At 42.5% G+C, this 26,515-nt stretch overlaps 1 protein-coding gene across 1 annotated transcript in view; it reads right to left on the bottom strand.

Moving 5' to 3' along the window:
- fat2 (FAT atypical cadherin 2) overlaps positions 1 to 26,515 on the bottom strand; it is a 172,840-nt gene that overhangs the window by 55,752 nt on the left and 90,573 nt on the right. Inside the window, exons 6-9 of the mRNA XM_055642663.1 lie at positions 23,146 to 23,356; positions 14,759 to 14,898; positions 13,301 to 13,576; positions 2,231 to 2,441 (exon numbers count right to left, since the gene is read on the bottom strand). Coding sequence (XP_055498638.1) covers positions 2,231 to 2,441; positions 13,301 to 13,576; positions 14,759 to 14,898; positions 23,146 to 23,356 — 838 coding nt within the window. The remainder of the gene's footprint in view (positions 1 to 2,230; positions 2,442 to 13,300; positions 13,577 to 14,758; positions 14,899 to 23,145; positions 23,357 to 26,515) is intronic.

Genomic DNA, 26,515 nt, shown 5'->3' with positions numbered 1-26,515 from the left:
AACCATATAACCATATAACCATACAACAATTACAGCACGGAAACAGGCCATCTCGGCCCTACAAGTCCGTGCCGAACAAATGTTTTTTCCCCTTAGTCCCACCTGCCTGCAGTCATACCATAACCCTCCATTCCCTTCTCATCCATATGCCTATCCAATTTATTTTTAAATGATACCAATGAACCTGCCTCCACCACTTCCACTGGAAGCTCATTCCACACCGCTACCACTCTCTGAGTAAAGAAGTTCCCCCTCATATTACCCCTAAACTTCTGTCTCTTAATTCTGAAGTCATGTCCTCTTGTTTGAATCTTCCCTATTCTCAAATGGAAAAGCTTGTCCACATCAACTCTGTCTATCCCTCTCATCATTTTAAAGACCTCTATCAGATCCCCCCTTAACCTTCTGCGCTCCAGAGAATAAAGACCTAACTTATTCAACCTATCTCTGTAACTTAGTTGTTGAAACCCAGGCAACATTCTAGTAAATCTCCTCTGTACTCTCTCTATTTTGTTGACGTATAAAGTCTTAAGTATAAAATATGGCCAAAATGAATACTCCACTATTCTATGCACAGTTATAAGAGAAAGTATAGTGAACACTCTATCTGGCCTTGCACATAGTGCAGATTCATCATTGGGTCATTTGTTCACTTCTAGGTAGAGACAATTAATGCCCCTGTCCCACTTAGGAAACCTGAACGGAAACCTCTGGAGATTTTGTGCCCCCCCCGCCCAAGGTTTCCGTGTGGTTCCCCCGGAGGTTGCAGGTAGTGGAAGCAGGTAGGGAGACTGACAAAAACCTCCGGGAACCGCACGGAAACTTTGGGTGGGGCGCAAAGTCTCCAGAGGTTTCCGTTCAGGTTTCCTAAGTGGGACAGGGGCATTTGGAATCAGTGAACCCCTAAGAGTGCAGAGCAAGTTCACGAGAAAATGTGGCTGTTTTCTTTAAAGGAAGCACAACGTGCAGGAGTAACGAGTGAGTCAGGCAGTATCTCTGGAGAACATAGACAGGCAAACTTTCAAATTGGGACCCTTCTTCAGACCCGAAACATTAGCTATCCATGTTCTCCAAAGATGCTGCCTGACTCGATGAGTTATTCCAGCACTTTGTGCCATTGTTTGTAAACCAGAACCTGCAATTCCTTGTGTCTACAGTTAACTGGTTATTTTCAGAGGCTGAAAAAAGGGAAACATGGGGAACTGTGGAGAATTATGCCTTTGGTCGCCAGCGTCAAGTGTGCAGATATCATCAAACAGTTGTATTCACCTCTGCACATCCCGATTCATTGAAGCCAATGGCACAGAATGTGTGAGAGGTGAGTGCAAACCTGACCAATACTCTCCCATGCATTTAATGCTGCAGACTACAGAAAATAAATCCACCCATCCCCTTTTAATTGTAAAGTAGAAGGTGAATTCATGCCGACGCCCTGGACATCATTGTAGAAACAAGGAACTGCAAATGCTGGATCATACTCAAAAGGACACAAAGTGCAGGAGTAACTCAGCAGATCAGGCAGCATCTCAGGAGAACATCCATGTTATAGAAACATAGAAACATAGAAATTAGGTGCAGGAGTAGGCCATTCGGCCCTTCGAGCCTGCACCGCCATTTAATATGATCATGGCTGATCATCCAACTCAGTATCCCGTACCTGCCTTCTCTCCATACCCCCTGATCCCCTTAGCCACAAGGACCACATCTAACTCCCTCTTAAATATAGCCAATGAACTGGCCTCAACTACCCTCTGTGGCAGAGAGTTTAAGAGATTCACCACTCTCTGCGTGAAAAAAGTTCTTCTCATCTCGGTTTTAAAGGATTTCCCCTTTATCCTTAAGCTGTGACCCCTTGTCCTGGACTTCCCTAACATCGGGAACAATCTTCCTGCATCTAGCCTGTCCAACCCCTTAAGAATTTTGTAAGAATTTTGTAAGTTTCTATAAGATCCAGAGATGCTGCCTGATTTGCTGAGTTCCTGCAGCTCTTTGTGTCCCGGAATATCTTTGTTATGCAGAATATGAAAATAGCATGGCAGATGCTAGAGGAGAGCATTGAAATTGGCTAAGGTTTATTGCTGAAATTAAGGGAATGTAAATCTTTGTGGGCTATTGTGTAAAGACATGCTATTTTTTTAAATTTTAATCAGTGTATAGTTATCCATGTTTAACAATTGCATGGAATGAATGTTCCACATTACCCTTAAGATAGCTTATTTTGATAATTTACCTGATTGAATGGAGAACATGATTTCTGCATTTACTCCTGTGTCCTTATCCAAAGCAGTCACTTGCAGAACTTCAGATCCAAATGGTGCATTTTCAATGATACTGCCTTTGTAAACAGGACTAGTAAACCTGGGAGGGTGGTCATTGGAATCCTCCACGTTGATATTGACTCGAACAAAGTTCCGCTTCACTGGAACTTCCTGGTCACGAACCTGTCAGACATACACAAAAAATTATTCCTGAGAATATTTTCATTTTATTGACAAATTGGATTTTTTCAAATGTTAAATTTTCATCTACTCTTGAGCAAAATGAAATAGATTAGTCTGTGAATTTTAGGTCACATTACCTAAATGGGCTTCAATGTATGCTCCATACTTCTAACAATGTCCCATGTTGTACTTTCACCTCGTTGGCATCATATTTTATGGTAGGTACTATTGGCAGATTTTCTTGCCATAGTCATTCAGGCAGGATTTTATCAAAGACTTGATGGAGGTGGTACAGTGGGAGTTATTTTGTACCATGAGATTACAATGTTTGAACAGTTATATGCATCAAAGTCTATCAAATCTACAAGGCTGATAGATGCAACATAGGGTGTACCAAAAACAGCAAATGCTGGAAAAACTCTGGCATCATCTGTGGATAAATATTGCCTGGCCTGCCTAGTGTTTCCACCATTTTCTGTTTTTGTTTCGGATTTCCATCATCTGCAGATTCTTGATTTTCATGCTGAAGGCTGTCCTCGGTGTAGATGTGAAAACTTGCCTCCTTAAGAATTGTGCGGGTGGTCACTAACACCCGACATTTACATGAGCCTCTGTAGTCAGAGTTCATCAGGGTTTCCTTCATGTTAGAGAACTCGCTTGCCTCAAGCAGTTTCACCATCATTATTCAATCAATTTGGCCAATGGTGGTTTTTGCAAGACATTCCAGTTGATGGATTGAAGTCTCCCACTCACAGTATATACTACACCCATGCTATCATCAGTACTTCTGCCAGGTGGTATACACGATGGAAGAATATTGATTCATCGGTTAAGGATGAATATAAAACCATTCTCAGCAAGTGAATAAATTATGTTGTATATTGCCATTTCACATGGATCCTAATTAAGCTCTAAATTATTCTGCACTTGACACAATTAATGAAAGCATTACCGTATCAATCCTTCTGACCTCACAGAGAAAAAAAATAATCTCTGAGGAAAAATCATTATTAAAGAGTGATTGACAACCATAAACTTCTAAAAATGAAACACAGCCAATTTTTTGATATTGGCAAAGTATCCAACAATTCTATTGGAAGGCTGCCATTATGTCACTCAAACCTATTATTTACAGCCAGATTTCATTTCTGGGATGAACAACAAACATTTTTTTTTTAAACTATTAATCCTGAGTCATGTCCTTACCTTTTTTTGTGCAACATAATTGACATTGAACAAAAAACAAAGTACTGGAAGAATTCACAGGCAGCATTTGTGGAGGGAATGGACAGACACCTTTTTGGTTTCGGATCCTTCTTCAGACTAATGGTCTGAAGAGGATGTCTGATGTGGATGTCCCAAACCAAAATGTCATCTGTCCAATCCTTCCACAGATTCTGTCTGACCCATTGAGTTCCTCCATTATTTACTAAAAATGCCATCATCTACAGTCTCTTATGTCTCCATTATTGACACTGATCCTATGCCATTGTACCTTCCTTATTTTGAAATATTTCAATTACTTTATTGGTTAATAAAACTGAACAAATATTTTATGAATGATTGACCTTTGTGAAAGACCATACAAATGTCACTTCCTTAAACCTAATTAATCAATCTAATTCCTTTCACTCTAAATTAATAATATGTGCATCTAAAGTTACTTTTTTCTAATTCATTATTTTCTGATTTCTGGTTTAGTATGATTGGTGAGAAAATCAAGACAATATTAATCTGCCCCTCAAAATGTTATTTCAGATTTTTTTGGTCAAATCCATCTATGATGTCTCTATGTCTCAGGAAAGTAGTCAACATAATCAAATACCTTTTCCACCCCAGACATTCACTTCTATCAGGATGAAGATACAGAAGTTTGAAGTGTGACCACCAGACTCAGGAATATCTTCTTCCTCACTGTTATCGGGTTTCTGAACAGTCCTTCTATAATCGAGGGTACAATCTGATTTTCCTCGACCTAACTGCGGTCATTGGACTTAGCCTCTGGAACTGTTATGCCATAATGCTAGGAAATATGGTTTGATTGATTGTATTTATGTTAAATCTTATCTGATTTGACCGTATAGCATGTAAACCAAAGCTTTCACTGTACCACGGCACTTGTATCATTAGTAAACTTAAACCTAAACCCATCAGAGTAATCTCCAGTCTAACAGTTCTTCATGAGATCTGTTCATTGTGAAAACTGGCTTCTTGATCATTCTTCAAAATCATTTCTCTAGAATTGGCAGCATATTTGCATCAACATGATCCCAAACACTGGAATCTCTTCCCTAAACTCTGCATATCTAATGCTCTTTTCTATTTAAAATGCTCTACAAAATGAACTGTGTTGGCCAAGTGTTTGATCATCAACAACAATAGAGTCATAGAGTGATACAGCGTGGATACAGGCACTTTGGCCCAACTTGCCAACACCAGCCAATATATCCCAGCAACACTAGTTCCACCTGCCCGCATTTGGTCTATATCCCTCCAAACCTGTCCTATCCATGTACCTGTCTAACTGTCTCTTGAACGTTGGGATAGTCCTTGCCTCAACTACCTGCTCTGGCAGCTTGTTCCATACACCCACCACCCTTTGTGATGAAAAAGTTACCCCTCAGATTCTTATTAAATCTTTTCCCCTTCACCATAAACCCATGTCCTCTGGTCCTCAATTCACCTACACTGGGCAAGAGACTAGAGATTATGTGCATAACATCAATTGAATTTATATCTTATGCCAATTTCACTATATATGGCTGACTCAAATGCACACCCGTGGGGCTTGTTCAGGTGCTTTATTCTGTTAAAGTACCAATGAAAATACAAGTGGTTGCTGTTGCAGAATCACCATCAAATTTGACACAAATGGAGGAGCAGCTGACAACTCATTTCATTCGCTGAGACTTGGCTGCCATTCTGTGGGGAACAAATTATATGGAACAGCAACACAACATCACAATTAATGAATTCAGATCCAGACACAACCTACCCCCCTCTCTCTGCTGTCACACAGTATATCTCCATGTGAAACAACATCCAAAAGAAGCATAGAAAATAACAAGGGAGTGGATGTAGTCTGACTGGTGGAGTTCAATCTTCATTACTAAGGCTAGCTCAATTGGATCATCAATGGATGAACTGCTTGAATCATGCTACACTTGAACATAATTTCACCCATCATGCTACAAACCCACTGACTGCCATGGCTATCTGGACTACACTTCTTCCCACCCTGCTTCCTGTGAGGACTCAATCCTCTACTCCCAATTCCCCCATATACGCCGCATCTGCACCCAGGATGAGGAGTTCCAAACCAGGGCATCAGTGATGTCCTCATTCTTTAGGGAACGGGGGTTCCCCTCTTCGCCGAAAGATGAGGCTCTCAGCAGGGCCTCCTCTACATCCTGTAGCTCCGCTCTCACTCCCCATACCCCACACTCATAATAAGGACAGAGTCCCCCTTGTCCTCACCTTCCACCCCACCTCCCGACACATACAACAGATAATAGAAACATAGAAACATAGAAATTAGGTGCAGGAGTAGGCCATTCGGCCCTTCGAGCCTGCACCGCCATTCAATATGATCATGGCTGATCATCCAACTCAGTATCCCGTACCTGCCTTCTCTCCATACCCCCTGATCCCCTTAGCCACAAGGGCCACATCTAACTCCCTCTTAAATATAGCCAATGAACTGGCCTCAACTACCCTCTGTGGCAGAGAGTTTCAGAGATTCACCACTCTCTGTGTGAAAAAAGTTCTTCTCATCTCGGTTTTAAAGGATTTCCCCCTTATCCTTAAGCTGTGACCCCTTGTCCTGGACTTCCCTAACATCGAGAACAATCTTCCTGCATCTAGCCTGTCCAACCCCTTAAGAATTTTGTAAGTTTCTATAAGATCCCCTCTCAATCTTCTAAATTCTAGAGAGTATAAACCAAGTCTATCCAGTCTTTCTTCATAAGACAGTCCTGACATCCCAGGACTCAGTCTGGTGAACCGTCTCTGCACTCCCTCTATGGCAATAATGTCCTTCCTCAGATTTGGAGACCAAAACTGTACGCAATACTCCAGGTGTGGTCTCACCAAGACCCTGTACAACTGCAGTAGAACCTCCCTGCTCCTATACTCAAATCCTTTTGCAATGAAAGCTAACATACCATTCGCTTTCTTTACTGCCTGCTGCACCTGCATGCCTACCTTCAATGACTGGTGTACCATGACACCCAGGTCTCGCTGCATCTCCCCCTTTCCCAATCGGCCACCATTTAGATAATAGTCTGCTTTCCCGTTTTTGCCACCAAAATGGATTACCTCACATTTATCCACATTATACTGCATCTGCCAAACATTTGCCCACTCACCCAGCCTATCCAAGTCACCTTGCAGTCTCCTAGCATCCTCCTCACAGCTAACACTGCCCCCCAGCTTAGTGTCATCCGCAAACTTGGAGATATTGCCTTCAATTCCCTCATCCAGATCATTAATATATATTGTAAATAGCTGGGGTCCCAGCACTGAGCCTTGCGGTACCCCACTAGTCACTGCCTGCCATTGTGAAAAGGACCCGTTTACTCCTACTCTTTGCTTCCTGTTTGCCAGCCAGTTCTCTATCCACATCAATACTGAACCCCAGATTAAGTTTGTATACTAATCTCTTATGAGGGACCTTGTCGAAAGCCTTCTGGAAGTCCAGATACACCACATCCACTGGTTCTCCCCTATCCACGCTACTAGTTACATCCTCGAAAAATTCTATAAGATTCGTCAGACATGATTTACCTTTCGTAAATCCATGCTGACTTTGTCCAATGATTTCACCACTTTCCAAATGTGCTGCTATCCCATCTTTAATAACTGACTCTAGCAGTTTCCCCACTACCGATGTTAGACTAACTGGTCTGTAATTCCCCATTTTCTCTCTCCCTCCCTTCTTAAAAAGTGGGGTTACGTTTGCTACCTGCCAATCTTCAGGAACTACTCCAGAATCTAAAGAGTTTTGAAAGATTATTACTAATGCATCCACTATTTCTGGAGCTACTTCCTTAAGTACTCTGGGATGCAGCCTATCTGGCCCTGGGGATTTATCGGCCTTTAATCCATTCAATTTACCCAACACCACTTCCCGGCTAACCTGGATTTCACTCAATTCCTCCAACTCCTTTGACCCGCGGTCCCCTGCTATTTCCGGTAAATTATTTATGTCTTCCTTAGTGAAGACGGAACCAAAGTAGTTATTCAATTGGTCCGCCATATCCTTGTTCCCCATGATCAACTCACCTGTTTCTGACTGCAAGGGACCTACATTTGTTTTAACTAATCTCTTTCTTTTCACATATCTATAAAAACGTTTGCAGTCAGTTTTTATGTTCCCTGCCAGTTTTCTTTCATAATCTATTTTTCCTTTCCTAATTAAGCCCTTTGTCCTCCTCTGCTGGTCTTTGAATTTCTCCCAGTCCTCCGGTATGCTGCTTTTTCTGGCTAATTTGTACGCATCATCCTTCGCTTTGATACTATCCCTGATTTCCCTTGTTATCCATGGATGTACTACCTTCCCTGATTTATTCTTTTGCCAAACTGGGATGAACAATTTTTGTAGTGTAACCATGCAGTCTTTAAATGTCTTCCATTGCATATCCACCGTCAACCCTTTTAGAATTAATTGCCAGTCAATCTTGGCCAATTCACGTCTCATACCCTCAAAGTTACCTTTCTTTAAGTTCAGAACCATTGTTTCTGAATTAACAATGTCACTCTCCATCCTAATGAAGAACTCAACAATATTATGGTCACTCTTGCCCAAGGGGGCACGTACAACAAGATTGCTAACTAACCCTTCCTCATTACTCAATACCCAGTCTAAAATAGCCTGATCTCTTGTTGGTTCCTCTACATGTTGATTTAGATAACTATCCCGCATACATTCCAAGAAATCCTCTTCCTCAGCACCCCTGCCAATTTGATTCACCCAATCTATATGTAGATTGAAGTCACCCATTATAACTGTTTTGCCTTTGTCGCACGCATTCCTAATTTCCTGTTTGATACCATCTCCAACTTCACTACTACTGTTAGGTGGCCTGTACACAACACCCACCAGCGTTTTCTGCCCCTTAGTGTTTTGCAGCTCTACCCATACCGATTCCACATCCTCCAAACTAATGTCCTTCCTTTCCATTGCATTAATCCCCTCTCTAATCAGTAACGCTACCCCACCTCCTTTTCCTTTCTGTCTATCCCTCCTGAATATTGAATATCCCTGGATGTTCAGCTCCCAACCTTGGTCACCCTGGAGCCATGTCTCCGTGATCCCAACTATATCATAGTCATTAATAGCTATCTGCACATTCAACTCATCCACCTTATTACGAATGCTCCTTGCATTGAGACACAAAGCCTTCAGGCTTGTTTTTACAACACTCTTACCCCTTATACAATTATGTTGAAAAGTGGCCCTTTTTGATTTTTGCCCTGGTTTTGTCTGCCTGCCACTTTTACTTTTCACCTTGCTACCTATTTCTTCTACCCTCATTTTACACCCCTCGGTCTCTACGCTCACACATTTAAGAAACCCTTTCCCTTTAACTCCATCCTCCACTATCCCATTCGACACCCCACCCCCCTTATTCAGTTTAAAGCCACCCGTGTAGCAGTGGCAAACCTGCCTGCCAGAATGCTGGTCCCACACCTGTTAAGATGCAATCCGTCCCTTTTGTACAGTTCCCCCTTACCCCCAAACAGATCCCAGTGATCTAAGAATCTAAATCCCTGCCCCGTGCACCAGTTCCTCAGCCACACGTTCAGGTCCCGTATCTCCCTGTTCCTGCTCTCGCCAGCACGGGGAACTGGAAGCAAACCGGACATAACAACCCTGGAGGTCCTGCTTTTCAACATTTTTCCGAGCTCTCTATAGTCACGCTGCAGAATATTCATCCCCTTTTTTCCGACATCGTTTGTGCCGACATGCACTACCACTTCCGGATGTTCACCTTCGCCCTTGAGGATTTTCTGCACTCTGTCCGTGACATCCTGGATCCTGGCACCGGGAAGGCAGCACACCATCCTCGCATCCCGTCTGTTGCCGCAGAAACCCCTGTCCGTACCTCTCACAATGGAGTCTCCCACTACAATGGCCTTGCCTGCCTTAGGCCTTTTTGGTTTTGGCTCAACAGCCCTATTCGCATCACAGGCCAGTCCGCCGCTCACGTCTTCTGTCCCAACAGCTTCTAAGCGGATGAACCTGTTTACAAGAGGTACACCACCCGGGGACGTTGGCATTCCATGCTTCCCTCCCTTTCTCACTGTCTCCCACCTTCTCTCTTCCAGTACCTTAGGTGTAACAATCGTACTGTAGGACTTGTCAAGGAACGACTCCGTTTCTCGTACGAACCGGAGGTCATCCACTTGCTTCTCCAGTTCCCCAACACGGCCCTTCAGGAGCTCTACCTGGATGCATTTTTCGCATTTGTAGCAGCCAGAGGCACCAGCGGTGTCCTTGACCTCCCACATACTGCAAGCATCGCACTGAATCAGCTTGCCTGACATCTCCTTCTTTGGTCTCTCCCTCTCAAGCATATTGCATGGTCTCCTCTCCGAAGACTCTCGAGCCAAAGACTCACACTTTTCTCACAGGGCACTTCACTCACTGCCGCTCGCAAAGAGCTGTCCTGCTTAAATTGACTGGTAAATTGCCTGATTTACCAATTTACAAAGCAAATTCCTCAGTTTTCAACTGTTTTCACCCCTCTCCTCCCCCTTGGGCTAGAGCCAATCAGTCGTATCTCTTGCTAATCTGTTGCTGTTGTTGTTCCTCCCAAATCTACAGCAGTTCTCTGACATTTTCGCCACCTCCAACGGGATCCCACCACTGGCCACATCTTCCCATCTCCTCCCCTTTTGGCGATCTGCAGAGACCGCTCCCTCTGTAACTCCCTGGTCAATTCGTCCCTTCCCACCCAAACCACCCCCTTCCTTGCAACCGCAGGGAATGCTACACCTGTCGCCTTACCTCCCCCCTTGATTCCATCCAAGGACCCAAGTAGTCTTTCCAAGTGAGGCAGAGGTTCACCTGCACCTCTTCCAACCTCATCTATTGCATCCGCTGCTCTAGGTGTAAGCTGCTCCACATTGGTAAGACCAAGAGTAGGCTTGGCGATCGCTTCGTACAAATCCTCTGCTCGGTTCACACTAACCAACCTAATCTACCGGTGCCCCCCCCCCCCATCGCCACATCAGTCTGAAGAAGAATCTGGACCCGAAACATCACCTATGACTTCGCTCCATAGATGCCGCCTCACCCACTGAGTTTCTCCAGCATATTTGTCTACCTTTACCCATCATGATATTCTGTTGGCTAAGGAAATACACAAAATACTGGAGTAACTCAGTGGACCAGGCAGCACCCTGGAGAACATGGATAGGTGATGGTTTGTATCGAGAACCTACTTCACACTGATAGGTGACGTTTCAGGTCGGGACCCTTCTGTTGGTTTTATCACTCTGCTTTCTTACAAAGTTACACGTCGACCACCCATCAAGCATAGATAAGATCCCAAACTATGTTGAGTAGTGAACAATATAATGGAAAGGCAAAAAAAAAGATTGTGGAAATCTGAGATTAAAAAAAGAATTACTCGAATTACTCAGGAAATCAAACAGCAACTGTGGCAAGAAACAGTCATAGCATCATACAGCACCAAAACAGGCCCTTTGGCCTAACCCATCCATGTCGGCTAAGATGCCCCCTTTGTTCTATTTGCCCACATTTGGTGCATATCCTTCTTAACCTTTCCTATCCATGGACAGAGATGACATTACAAGTCATTGACTTTTCAACAATATTGTAAATATCCTTTGAATGATATACTAATGATATACTAAACAAATTCCATTGTTCTGTTGCATTAAATCTCAAGGTGTTAAAGGATGGTTTGATGTGTGTTACAGTACCTACGATGGAAATTAAATAATCTGTCAGTTTGGAGGTTGAACAGAATGCCTTACGGCCATGAAACTTAACAAAGTAGGCTGCGTTTATGACCTTGAATATCCAGATCTGCTTCCAAGTGGTGTGGAAAATAATATCATGTATCATGTTGCTCATTGACAGCAACCATATGGTGGATGGTGCAGGTTTGGCTCAGTCCTGGCTTTTCCCATATGCTGCCAGCAATAATGAAAATGATTTCCGGTTCAAATCCTCAGATTCATACACAGATTCATACTGTGATCCTTTCAATGCCATTGTTATGGAATCAGCTTGAAATGAAATTAAACTTTTCCAATTAATTTATCTCAGACTTAAAATGGCAATAATATTCCTCAATCCCAGTACAGACCGCACTGATTTCCGTAAGCGTTGCGTCCCATGGACCCTTGCATGAGTCAGATGTCAAGCAAGTCGTAAATAGAAGCGCGACTGCATAGGTTCACTATTCATACTGTGTAGTACCATGTGGGAGCTCCATCATGGAGACCACATGGGAGCTCCACATTGGAGACCACGTGGGAACTCCGACGTGGAGACCACGTGGGAGTATCCACAAGAACAGGCTTGTGGAAGCAGCGTCATGCGCAGTGGCGCACTGCTACCGAGAATACCGAGACGCAGAACCCGAACATAAAGCAGTGGGCTTAAAGAATTGTTACACAAGTGCAGGTTTACATACATTGCCTATTAAATAAGTCACAGATTGCCTGAATAAGAAAGAAAGTTCAATAGGAAATCACTGTCCAATGTAATAATCTCAGATTTCTGCAAATTTCATTTTAACTGCCTTATCTCTTTAATACTTGTAATTTCAACCTCAGTTGATGGATTGGCTCCCAATGAAAATGAGTCTGGAAGAGATCGATCCAGTTCCCATGTGGAAATATGTGCCCAGCAGATATCTGTGCAGCTTGTCTCTTCATGAAAGACCAGAGTGGAGAGGCAGTGAGAGTGGAAAAATGTTATGATGGAACAACATATAATTGGTACACAGTATTGAAGTACATTGTTGGGAGACGTTAACTATGTTTCTCTTTCCACAGATGCTGACTGATCTGCTGAGAACACCCAGCACTTTCTGTTTTTATTTATGGTTGATGGAAAGAGTTGCACCCAACCTCACAGTGCTGGATTTAATAAGGACATGTTTGATGCTAACAATCTTCAACGGTCTGGTTCGCTTGGGGAAAGCTGCAAGGCCAGGCTTGGGTGGGTGGGGGGCATCGAGAACAAAGTGGGGCCATTGGGGAATTCAATGAATACTATGTAACTTTGTCGGCCCCTATACTTGGCGACTCTTTGCATACCTTGTATATGGCGAGCAAAACAAAGAATTTAACTGTGACATGTCGCATGTGATCATAAAGTATCAATCAATCAATTAAACAATCAATTGTGCTTCCACCAATTTGCTGTCATTGAAGTGGGGACAGTACTGAGAAAACTGCTGCATAAAACCATCCTGCCCAAAAAAAAATGGATGAGAAATTGAGAAGGGCAGCACGATGCTGCAGCGGTAGAGTTGCTGCCTTACAGCGCTAGCGATCCGGGTTCGATCCCGACTGCAGGTGCTGCCCGTACCGAGTTTGTACGTCCTCCCCGTGAATGCGTAGGTTTTCTCTGAGATCTTCAATTTCCTCCCACACTCCAAATACGTACATATTTGTAGGTTAATTGGCTTGTTATAAATGTAAATTGTCGCTAGTGTGTAGGATAGTGCTAGTGTGCGGGGTGATCGTTGGTCAGTGCGGACTAGGTGGGCCGAAGGGCCTGTTTCCGCTCTGTATCTCTAAACTAAAAAAACTAAACTTTACATACAATCCATTAAAATTGTTCGACTACCTTGATGGTAATGTATTTCACCTACCATAACAGTGAGGGTGTGTAGGTGAATTGATTCATAATCTAATGAATCAGCAGTCAGTAGCATTCCACTGGCAGGGTCCAGGTAAAACAGCTTCAGACTCTCAGCATCCACGCTGCTCTGGATGGTATAAATCAGCTTGTTGTTCCCGTCTGTATCTCGTGCACTGATCTGCAGGATCGCAGTGGTGCGAGGAGTATCCTCAGGAATCCACACATCATATTTACTCTCCAAGAACTGTGGCCGGTGGTCATTGATGTCAATCACTTTGACATACGCCTGGTGCATGAAAAGAAATGGGATTACAAAGTGCTGATTTTCATGTTGTTGATGAACATTACAAATAAAGGGAACAATTCCTTTTCCCAAAGATCCATATATCAGATGGGTGAGAATGAGAAATAAGTATGCTGACTTCCTATGCCCACAACCCCAACCCCCTCATCACTTCATTTTGGGCATCAAAGTATCACTACAATCTGTAGGAAGGAACTGCAGGTGCTGGTTTAAACTACAGATAGACATAAAAAGCAGGAGTAACTCAGCGGGTCAGGCAGCATCTCTGAAGAAAAGGCATAGGTGATGTTTCGGATCGAGTCTGAAGAAGGGTCCCGTTCCGAAACATCACCTATTTCTTTTCTCTAGAGATGCTGTCTGACCCACTGAGTTACTCCAGCTTTTTGTATCACTAAAATCTATGCTGTGCTCCCTCAAATGCTCCAAATCTTTCCTAAGGTGCTATGCCCAGAACTGGTCACAGCATTCCATGCTTCGTCTAATTTCTACCCATTATTAATCAGTTATTTTAGATATTCAGGTCTCAGCAATCCATGAAATGAACCGCCCATTCCCTTTGGGAATGGTTTAATTACACAACTATTAACAATGCTCCCTGAGCAGTCAAATGTCTCTATTGTCGTAACAAACTTTGCAACTATTTGTTCCCGATCCCAAAAAGCCAACGTTGTAAAAGCCAACGTCCCACTTCGGCGATTTTTTAGACAACTACAGGCGACTAGTTTGTCGTCACATGTTCACCTGTGGTCGCCGGGAGTAGCCTCCTCAGTCGCACAAAAATTCGTAGCATCTTTCTGGTTGCCGCTAAATTTTCAACATATTGAAAAAATTTTGGCGACTGTGGGTTTCATGCCAATGAGCACTACTTGACTTCTCTTGACGTAGGTGTGGTCGTAGGTTGTCGCCAGGATGACATAGGTTGCCGCCGGTTTTTCGGCGACCTGCTACGACTATGACAGTCGCCGGCAGTTGCCTAAAAAAAATCGCCAAGTGGGACAGGCCCATGACTCTCTGCATTGTGGGGCAAGCAGCTTCTGATATTTGGCTCATGGAATGTTTCAGACTCAGGCTCTTCATAGACCCTTGAATATTAAGTAACTAGTGCACCATGCTATTAAGTAACTAGTGCACCATGCTAACACAAATGTTCATTTACTCTTGTACCTGAGTTGTAACGGTATTTGTCCCATTGGTCAGTTGTACTGTCAGGTTGTAATTTGATGTCCGGCTGGCATTCAATTCTTTGGCAATGGTGATCGTACCACTGTTCTTCTCAATTTCAAACTCTTCCTCAACATCCCCACCTGTTGGAGAATACAAAGAGATGAGAGGACCAACCTGAAGGTATTTGAGACTGAAGTTCTGGGTCCCCTCCTAGAACAAGAAGGGGACCCAGCGTGTGGGGAAGGCATCGAGAATGTAGAAGGACCCTGGGGGGTGGGGGGCTGCTGCCACGTGTAGCAGAAGGCAGTAGATAGAAATGTTCAGCACCAAAACATGGCAAGACGTGTACTGCCTTGGTGAGGTCTTCTACATGATTTTACCAGGATGTAAGCAAAACAAAGCATTTCACTGTACTTTGCTACATGTGACAATAAAATATAATTGAATCATTGAGTTTCAAGATGCTGGAATCTTGAGAAAAACACAACGTGCTGCAGAAGCTCAGTAGGTCTGGTACAGCAATTTCGACACACTGTAAGAAGCTCCAGTTTTTTTTCTTTTCATTGTCTTGCACAATTTATGTTCTGCTTGTAAGTCTGAATCTGTGATGTTGCTGCAAGCAAGATTTTAATTGCACCTGCACCTCCCCATAATTGTGCATATGACAATAAACTCGACTTCACTCACTTCCTCGTAACTCTACCTTTGAAAATCTACACATGTTCTTGTCAGTTAAAATGAAATAAAGTTCATTCTTACATGTGCAACTGGAACTATACGATTGATAAATCATTTAAGGGGAATGCCTTGTAAGTTCATGCTAGCTGCATTATCGTTTGATTGAATCTCATCAACGCCTCTAAAATGGTATTTCCAGTTAAAATCTGTTTCCAAGCAGTACAGAAATTGATTCATTCACAAATCAGCCTTATTCAGTGTCCTATTTGATGTTACTGTACCATGGAAATGACTGCATAATACATCCAGTGATGCTGCTCTAAACAAACGCAAACGCAATGGTGCATTTATTTCACGAGGGCTAGAATACAAAAACAGGGATGTAATGCTGAGGCTCTATGAGGCGCTGGTCAGGCCACATTTGGAGTATTGTGAGCAATAATGGGCACCACATCTGAGGAAGGATGTACTGTTGGATGTACTGGATGGAAGGATGTACTGGCTCTGGAGAGGGTCCAGAGTAGGTTTACAAGAATGATCCCAGGAATGAGTGGGTTAACATATTGTAAGCATTTGACAGCACTAGACCTGTACTCGCTTAGAAGAATGATGGGGAACCTCATTGAATTTACCAAATAGTGAAAAAGGTGTGGAGAGGATGTTTCCACTAGCCTACGACTACAGGTCATAGCCTCAGAATTAAAGGATGTTTCTTTAGCAAGGAGATGAGGAGGAATTTCTTTAGCCGGAGAGTGGTGAATCTGTGGAATTCATTGCCACAGATGGCTGTGGAGGCTGTCAAAGGACGTTTTTTAAGACAGAGATAGATAGATTCTTAATTAGTCTGTGTGTCAGGGGTTTTGGCGAAAAGGCAGGAGAACGGGGTTAGGAGGGAAATATAGATCAGCCATGATTGAATGGCGGAGTAGACTAGATGGGACAAATGGGCTAATTCTGCTCCAATCACTTATGACCTGTTGACTTAATGAAAATTTCACTTTCATGAAAATATTATTCACAATTGGGACATTCAGTTCTCTCCAAAAACAACCACAAAAAATATTCTTCCTACAAGATAGAAAAGAGAAAAGCTACTCCCACAAGGTTGCTGGTTCAGGAAGTCTGGAATTTAGATTGCGTAGCAATTGGCAATATATAATGGAATGATAATATAGATAATTGATTCTCAAAAAAAAACTACAAAATATTCTTCCTACCAGATAGAAAAGAGAAAAGATAGTGCAATGAGTTAACATGAGTAATGAAATGACATCTTGGTGGAATCTGAGCAACAGGAGATGTATTATTTGTATAGCCAAAGAGAACACATTGTGATAAGCAGATGGATTACCCAGTGGGAATGAAGAGCGTGACAGATCCCATATGGTAACTCCTTGAATGGAATGACATTGAGAAGGTGCAAGGACTTTTTCAAGCCTCCCCTTGCAAATCCTCTTGTTGTTACTATATTCACATTCAGATGCTTCATTGGTTGCTTTCCAACTTGCACATAATTTGCACCTCTCTTCTCTCAGTGTAAAATAACTTCACCAGCATTGAGAAAGAGCTACCAAACAACCAATTGTCACTGGGAGATATAGCCAACTACAGTGGTAAATTTAATAAATTAATGACTCAGTTGGAACAGAGAAGGAAAGCGCCAGAACCATGCTCTACTTGGTGCAGCAATGCTCTTTTTGATGTTAGCGTGTCAGCACTCACAAAAACGCAACTCATCCAGGATCTGAAAGATATTCTATCATAACAACAGAAAATGCTCAGCAGGTCAGGCAGCATCTGTGGAGGCTAAACACAGTGAAAAATTTCAAGATCATGATCTTTCATCAGAACATGAAATTCTGTCAACTCGGCTGAGATAGTTAAGGACAGGAAAATTTAGTGAGGACAAGCTTGTTTCTACAATGTGGTCAATTTTAGCCAATGGCCATTTTTGTGAATGCACAAATGAAAAATGACTGCATCCCAGTGTAGATTAGAATCATACAACATAGGAAGAGGCCATGCGGATCATTGAGTCTTTGATTGATCAATTGAACGGATTGATTGAAAGATAAAGCATGACAACAGTCCTTTCGGCCCACCACGTCTGTGCCGACCATCGATCACCCTTTCACACGAGTTCATCATCATTAAAAGAGCTAATTAATTACTCATTTAAAGTCCTGGAGAAAATAAAGAGGAGGACTCAGCTTGATAATAAATGACTGGAAAACCAAAGCCTAGTAGAAACATTTTGAATAGATGAGGTTTTTTTTTTCTAAAGAGGGCAAAACTGTTTCTGATGAATGAGAATGGGAAAGGACAGATTTAAAATAATTGGCAACAAAATTATAAAAGAGACAAGGCACAGATATCATAGCAACTATTCAAAGTTAATTAAACTCTAGGATAAATTGATTTATGGGAAATATTGATGTTTGGGTCTAATCTGAATAAATGAGGCAGTGCTGTTATTATGGATCAAATGGCGTTTTGCTGTCCTGCTATGATTCACGAATACCACCCTTTGAAATCCATAAACCATCGTAATCTTGATCAGGTCAACCATTAATCTTCTCCATTCAAGATCCAAGCCTAATCTGTGCAAATCGTAGCCCCAATCATTATTGTGACAGATCTGTGGGGCACTTTGCACCTTCCAGCCCAAAATATGGCACGGTAAGTAAACATAACGCGGTACCGTACAAGGACAGCCCCTTCAGCACTAATGTCCATGCCGAACATGATACCAAGTTAAACTAATCTCCTCTGTCTGCACGTAATCCACATCCCTCTATTCCATGCTTATCCATGTAGACTCATAAATGTCGCTATTGTATCGTATCTACTTATCGTATCTGCCTCCTCTTTCTCCTTTACACATTGCCCCTTTCACAAAGCTATACCCACTTCTTTTGATACTTCCACGCTGGGGAAAAGTTCTGACTGTCTACTCTATCTATGCCTCTCATAATTTTATATAGACCTATCAGACCTCCCCTCAACCTCGAAGCACAAGAGAAAACAATCCATGTTTGTCCAACCTCTCAATACAGCTAATACCCTCTATTCTAGTCAGCATTCTGGTAAACCCTCTCCAAAGCCTCCAATACCCTTCCTGTAATTGGGCAACCAGAACTGTGTGCAATTGCCCACTTCCGGACTATCCAATGTCCTATAAAGCAGCAACCTAACTTCTTGTGTCTTATGCTCAACACCCCAACTAATGAAGGCAAGTAAATCGTGCGCCTTCAGAAAATGCACTAAAAAGAATACTCCGTGAATCCATGGAATCAAGGAATATGGGGAGAAAGCAGGAACGGGGTACTGATTTTGGATGATCAGCTGTGATCATATTAAATGGTGACCTCCTCCTGCATCTATTTTCTCTGTTTCTATGTAAGTTGGATCTCACTAAAACTTTCCCGCATAGTAACATAACCATTGTTTGTACACTAACCCAATTGAAATATCCCGAGGAAACCCTTGTGCAGGCCCATCCCAAAAGATCAGGAGATACAAACGTTTTTTCATAGATGTGAGGGTGCATAAATTATGAATGAGTTTAGTAAGCTCGATGATCATGACCATCAGAGGACATATTGCACTGTGGGTTATCCCTGTCGCTCACTACATTCAGAACAGAGTGCTAATGTGAACTTTCCGAGCCGAAGAGCCTACAACCCGCCAGATCATATCTGTTAACACTTGGACTGAATGTTCTCACGCGGTGAAAAGGCAAAAGCTGCACGCACCTCCTCACAATAACTAGTCACTGTAACCACATTTTCTTTGGATTTGCAACGAAACATGCATGAACTTCACAACAATAACGAGCAGTATATATATTTTTAAAAAACAAATCTGAACAAAACCTCAGGGATTAAACCAATCATAAAATTGATTCTTATCTGCAGGTGTACGGTTTCTGAAAGAGCTAACCTTGGCTCTACTTTCAAAGGTTCTTTGAAAAGTACATCACCAGCTGGGCTCATGACATTGATTGAAGCATGTGGAGGCAGAAAATACCAGTATAAACTCGGTGGGCCAAATGGCCTCATTCTGTGTTTTATGAATCACTTTTGCATTTCTCGTTAAAACCATAGATTGATGTCTAAATCCAGAGGCTCAAACAAGCAATCTAAATTGATTTTCTGTGAGATGATATCTTGAATGAAGCCTGAACAAAGAAAATCCTTAGCAAGCAAAACTGTGGATTATTTCGTGCAACAATGAATAACAGTGGCAGCTTTGTATCCAGGATTCCACCAGCAATATTCTTTCATGCACAAATCCCAAGGCAACAATAAAACTCCATGACACGGACAAACAAAATCTTTCCTCTCTTAGATCGGTCATTGCTGGGAGTGGGGTGAAAATGCATGGATGGAGATAAGTAAGTAGAGTTGGGTTGTGGGGCTCAGAGACATGAAGAAAAAATACATCACAGTAAAAGAAATTAAGACAAGAAATGTTGAGGGAATGAAAATGGAGGGAAGTTAAACTGAGGAAAGAGGGACAATGGGGAAAAGAATAAGGGTTTATTAAAGAAAGAAATGTTGAGCTACAGGACATTGGGAGAAGTGGCATAAAAGATCAATGAAGTAATGAGACGAGCACTGGAAAATGGGTAGATGTTAGCGATTTGACTGGGATCTGAATGACTTGGCAGTAAGAAAACAAAGTCATAATCGGGATCTGCCTTTATGTGAGAGCTTATGCTACTGATGGGCTACGGATGAATTAATTAGTATTTTGAAGGTGGTGTGAAGATGTATGTTGCACCATTTGATGCTGCAGCCCATGGTTGATAGTATTTGGGTGCATGAATGTTGTACAAATGGGCAATTCAGACCAAGCTTTAAAAATTATCCACTCACCCACACAGTCATGTTTTGGACTACATTTCTTCAAGGGGCACACAGAAAATTGTGCTATATCGGCACTTATATAGGAGCTTCTTATAGAACTTGTGATTCCCCTGCCTCTACTTATTCTGTAAATTAAGGATGCATGCAATGTCTTTACGTATCATAGACCAGAAAGTTTATCCATCAACAGTAACTGCTGTTGGTTGACTTCTCTTCAGGTTAGAAGGGGGTTGGAATTGTGGCATTCCTCACTGCTCACTGACTGACAATCCAGTCGCCTACCCCATGGTGGAATTGCCAAGGCAATGAAGACTACCGACCAATGCAGGTACATGGACTTAGTGTGGCTGGTCGTATTGGACCTGAAGGGCCGAAGGGACAATTTTATGTGTGTTATATGGCCCTGGCTACACAATTCACATTCAAGAGAGTACATCCCCAGCTCCCAAATCAAGCAGCAAACCCTGATTGCAATAATATTTTGTGCATTGTTGCACTTTCCCCATAACTGGACAGGGTGGATGAGGAGAGGATGTTTCCACCAGTGGGAGAGTCTAGGACAGGGGTGGGGAACCTGCTGCCTTCTAGGCCATTAAGTGCGGCCTTTTGAATGAATACAATATTTGTAGAACAAATCCTTCTGTTTTTATTATATGTTTTTGTTTGTCTTTTATTATTTTAATTTTAATCTTAAAATGAACGAATTTAAAATACCAAAGAGTAAAAGAAGATTCAACTAAATAATCCTCCCCGACTGACGGCCCCAATTAAAACATTAGTAAGTCACGAGGGCTATTTTAACAAAATAATGTACATTTTGAACTATATCTAGTTGAAGTTTCTTGGATGCGACCTTATTAGATTACAGCTAACTTGATGCGGCATTCCAACATGAAAAGGCTCCCCATCCCTGGTCTAGGACCAGAGGTCAGAGCCTCAGAATTAAAGGACATTCCATTAAGAAGATGAGGTGGAATTAATTTTGTCAGAGGGTGTTGAATCTGTGGAATTTATTCCCACATAAGGGCTTGGAGGTCAAGTCAATGGATATTTTTAAGGCAGAGATAAATGGATTCTTGATTAGTAAGGGTGTCAGGGGTTATGGGGAGAAGGCAGGAGAATGGGATTAAGAGGGAAAGATAGATTAGCCATGATTGAATGGCGGAGTAGACTTAATGGGCTGAATGGCCTAATTCTGCTCCCATCACTTACGAACTTTTAAACTCTGTATTGTTGCAGGATCTCTATTGTCAACCATTTCCAATCACTGTCCCATGTGTTCAGGTATTCCCCTTCTGACCGGATGACCAGAGGGATGATCAGACTGGATGACCCATTCCTTCTCTCTAGAGATGCTGCTTGAACTGCTGAGTTACTCCAGCATTTTGTGTCTACCTTCGATGACCAGAGGCGTAAGTAAAGAAGTACTAAACCAGCTGCTAGGAACTATGAGAAATTGTTTAAAATAAATGTTTAATTTGAGACCTCCTCACAGTTCACACAGACTTGCCCATGTCCCCTGGTGCCTCCACAATGCCTCTCACCATTTCAATTATTAACCTCACTACATATCATGAGAATTTGGTATTTTGGTATCATGAATAAAGGGAACACATTTATCTGGCATTGGATTGAAGAGCAACAAAACGGTTAACTTAGCAATGGTGGTTTTATCTCCTTGGTGCAAAAATACAAATAGGATTATAAGCTTAGTGTGTGTTAGCTTTAAAGTGATGATGCCACAAGATCATTCTGAATACTGCCTGCCCAGACACTGCAAGTTTACTCTCACTGTTGTACAGGAGACCAGATCGGGAATACCGACATGGGAAGAGATGAAATAAGTATTAAAAGTTTGTTCTACTTAAAAACATATATGCTTAAATTTCCTTTTCACTACGAGTTCTGGGAGAACATGTCTTTACGTGCCTGCGGGTTCAGTGTAAAGCGAGTGCTAGCAGTGCCCTTCCAATGCACTTGCAGTATTATGTGTAATTAATTCTCAGTCGGCATTTGCTCCAGTGATCTTCGTTTGATCCTGGTGTGGTCTGTGTGGTGCTGCAATGCCCTCCTTGTCACTGTGACTTCCCCTGGATGCTCCAGTTTCCTCCATGTCCCAAAAGTTAATTGGTTACTGTAGACTTTTCCTCGTGCAGGTGGATGGCAGGAGAATTGGGGAGGGATGCAGGGTAAATGAATTGGAATTGGTAATGGGGAATGGGACTGTTGGGATAAACTTGAGGGGCCAAATGGCCTCTTTCTATGTTGTGAGAAAATATGAAAACATAGACATAAAAGGCCCATGGTAATATTTTGTGAAATGGCAAATGTTAAATCCTCCATTTTGTTGCCCCTCGTTCAACATCACCCACCATTGGAATCTGCCACAGGTTCCCATGTAAGTGTGCTGTGGGCAAAATGACTCTTTTATCTGCATGTTAAATGTCTACACATGAGAAGTATTTTATTGCAGTATAGTATTTATTCACAACTTGTAATTATAAACAGAGCTCACTAAAACTTTGTTTTCACTTGAAATTATCTGTTAAATGTAACTCTAATTGTAGCCTGTGAGTGAAATTGTATAATTAGCACCAATTAATATCAAACTGTGGGCAGATTGAAGTGAGAACACTTCTGTCAAATTGGTCTGGCTTGTACTTAAACAAGGTTGTCAGAGGCAAGACAACTTATCTTCCTTGCATTTAGGAAATTGATGTTACATTAATAACCTTGTGTGTTTTTTCAACATGTTTTATGCTTGAGTTTGTCTAAAGTATATGTTAGGTACAGTTTGAAAGGGGAAGCTTGCACACAGCCCTAATATTGATAACTTACCGACAATATCAAACCACAGCTGGTTCTTGGTGAGTTCTGTGCTGGTCACCCCAACCATGTGATTCACAGGATCAGTCTCCATGACAGCAAAGTTAAAATGAGGTTCATCAAATACCAATGGTTCAATGGATGGTGAAGGTTTCTGAATCCACTCAATGTGCAGGCGAACTGTTGTAGACTTCTGAGGGCTCCCATTATCAGAGGCACGGATCTGAAAGTAGAATTACAGAGTTTGATGGCTAGGATTCCATAAACATTTCTAGTTTAGTTTCGAGATACAGCACGGAAACAAGGCCTTCGGCCACACGGACCAGCGACCCCCACACATTAACACTACCCTACACACTACACACACCAGGGACAATTTTAACATTTATACCCAGCCAATTAACCTACAAACCTGTACGTTTTTGGAGCGTGGGAGGAAACCAAAAATCTCAGAGAAAACCCAAGCAAGTCACAGGGAGAACGTACAAACTCCGTATAGACAGCACCCGTAGTCAGGGTCAAACCCAGGTCCTTGGCGCTATCTTAAGGCAACAAGGCACCAATCCCTAAGGCAACAGCAGGTCCTAAGGCAACAATTCCACTACTGAGCCCTGTGCTACCACTAATTGTGTATCAGACTACAATCGTACCAAACTCACTACCAAATTTATTTCAGCTCTACTGTGAATAGATCTTGACTATAAAAAGTAATTGTGTAGTAATTGAATAGTAACTGTGTTATATATCTGTTATGTGGTGACTTTTAATGTTACATAGAACAGTACAACATCACTTTATAAAACGTTGGAAATGGGACATGGCTTATTGCCGACTTTAGGCAACTGTTCCATTTCATGCACAATCCCTTGAAGAGAAAGAAAATATTTAAAAGTGGTATGGAACTTCACAAGCTCACTGTTATCATCTATTCCTAAAGATGAATTTGGAACAGAATTATTCATTGGGAAATTAATGTATAGTTCTGCCATAGATCATTGATGAATAGAAATTTGCTTGAAAGGCAAAATGCCAAAATTGAAGATTTCAGACACTTGGACATTTCAGACAATGTTACATCCTTTAATATTGCAGACAAAGTTTACGTGGCAGTTCAATTCTAAAGTTTACTGGTAATTTCAATGGTAAATATTACTATAAAATGACTGAAGGGAGTAGGGAACTGAATGAAAATGTCAACACATTTTTAATATTTCCATACATGTCTATGACCTTCCAAACTATTACTTCTATCTGATAACAACATGAAACAGAGCATTTTCATAAGACATCGGAGTAGAATTAGGCCATTAGGCCCTTGATTCTGCTCTCCCATTCAATCATGGCTGATCTATTTCTGCATCTCAACCCCATTCTCCTGTCTTCACCTCGTAACCTTTGACGCCCTTACTAATCAAGAAAATGTTATAAGAGCGCAAGAACTCAAGACATTTTTATGTTTTGCTGCCACAATGCCCAATAATGTGAATTAAATATATTTGCAATTAACATCGTTTAAATGAGCAATTTAAAAATATGATCCGACGTTTGTAATACAAACTAATCTTGAGAGGGTAACAATTTATCACACGAATTAGAGAGTGGAATGCCATCATGGGTTCTCTCCAATTCAAATATGATGTCAAACCCAAGCTTACTCAAACAGCGAAAAGCCTGGTTAGAGTGGATGTGGAGAGGAGATTTCTATTAGTGGGAGAGTCTAGGACCAGAGGCCACAGCCTCAGAATAAAAGGATGCACCTTCAGAAAGGAGATGAAGAGGATTTTTTTTATTCAGAGGGTGGAGAATCTGTGATATTCATTGCCACAGAATGCTGCGGAGGTCCGTATTGGGTATTTTTAAGGTGGAGATTGAAAGCTTCTTGATTATAAAAGGTGGTAAGGGTTACGGGGAGAAGGCAGGAGAATGCGGTTGAGAGGGAAAGATAGATTAGCCATGATTGAATGGCAGAGTAGACTCAACTAGCCAAATGGCCTACTTCTGCTCCTATGAGTTATGAACTTATGAACATTACTTTAGCTGAATTATTTCTTCACAGAATACTGTTTGTCAGCTCTCCACACCCTAATGATTTATTTTATATTTTTGTTGTCGCTAATCTCTATACCTGATGGCGTAAACTTGCAACAAAACATGAAGGAACTAGATTTTCCCAGGTGTTCTGCAACTTGTCATTAACTGTTGTAAAACTGTATAAAATGCACTCTTCTACCTAACGACATGTTCTGAAGTTGTATGGATGTGATAATGCGCCTAATACTCATCTATCTATACTATTAGTAAAACTCTCATCTTGACCACATCCGGTCTGCATTTTATTTAAATGTGCGCACAAATGATACCTTACATCGCTAGGATTTTTTCGCCACCTTACTCACCGCTCTCCTCTGCTCCAAGCGCACTACGTTTTGTTCCGATCGGTGGAATATTACAAAAGTTATGAAAGTATAAAAAATTGTGAGATGAGCTGTTTGGTCTTCTCGCCTGTCAGTCACCATGAAGGTAACGCCCCTTCCGGCACCCGCTGTCCAGTGGGGAGAATAAAGCTGAAGCGGACTGCGAGCGGGGGGCTGTGTTCAGCGAAGGGGGGCTGTGTTCCTACGAGCGGGGGCTGTGTTCTGTGAGCGGGGGCTGTGTTCTGTGAGTGAGGGGCTGTTTTCTGCGAGGGGGGGCTGTGTTCCTACGAGTGAGGGGCTGTGTTCTGTGAGTGAGGGGCTGTGTTCTGCAAGCGGGGGCTGGGCTCTGTGAGCGGGGGCCGGGCTCTGTGAGCGAGGGGCTGTGTTCTGTGAGCGGGGGCTGTGCTCTGTGTGAGTGAGTGGGGCTGTGCTCTGTGAGTGAGGGGCTGTGCTCTGTGAGTGAGGGGCTGTGCTCTGTGAGTGAGGGGCTGCTCTGTGAGTGAGTGCTGGGCTGTGTGAGTGAGGGGCTGTGCTCTGTGAGTGAGGGCTGTGTTCTGTGAGTGGGGGGCTGTGTTCTGTGAGCAGGGGCTGTGCTCTGTGAGCGGGGGCTGTGCTCTGTGAGTGTGGGCTGTGCTCTGGCTGGTGCTGTGTTCTGTGAGTGAAGGGCTGTGCTCTGTCTGTGAGGGGCTGTGTTCTGTGAGTGAGGGGCTGTGTTCTGTGAGTGAGGGGCTGTGTTCTGTGAGTGAGGGGCTGTGTTCTGTGAGCGGGGGCTGTGTTCTGTGAGTGAGGGGCTGTGTTCTGTGAGTGAGGGGCTGTGTTCTGTGAGTGAGGGGCTGTGTTCTGTGAGTGAGGGGCTGTGTTCTGTGAGCAGGGGCTGTGTTCTGTGAGTGAGGGGCTGTGTTCTGTGAGTGAGGGGCTGTGCTCTGTGAGTGAGGGGCTGTGTTCTGTGAGTGAGGGGCTGTGTTCTG

Source organism: Leucoraja erinacea, chromosome 11 (genome assembly GCF_028641065.1).
Source record: "Leucoraja erinacea ecotype New England chromosome 11, Leri_hhj_1, whole genome shotgun sequence".
Taxonomy (NCBI): Eukaryota; Metazoa; Chordata; class Chondrichthyes; order Rajiformes; family Rajidae; genus Leucoraja; species Leucoraja erinaceus.
This window is presented reverse-complemented; position numbering and strand designations above follow the sequence as displayed.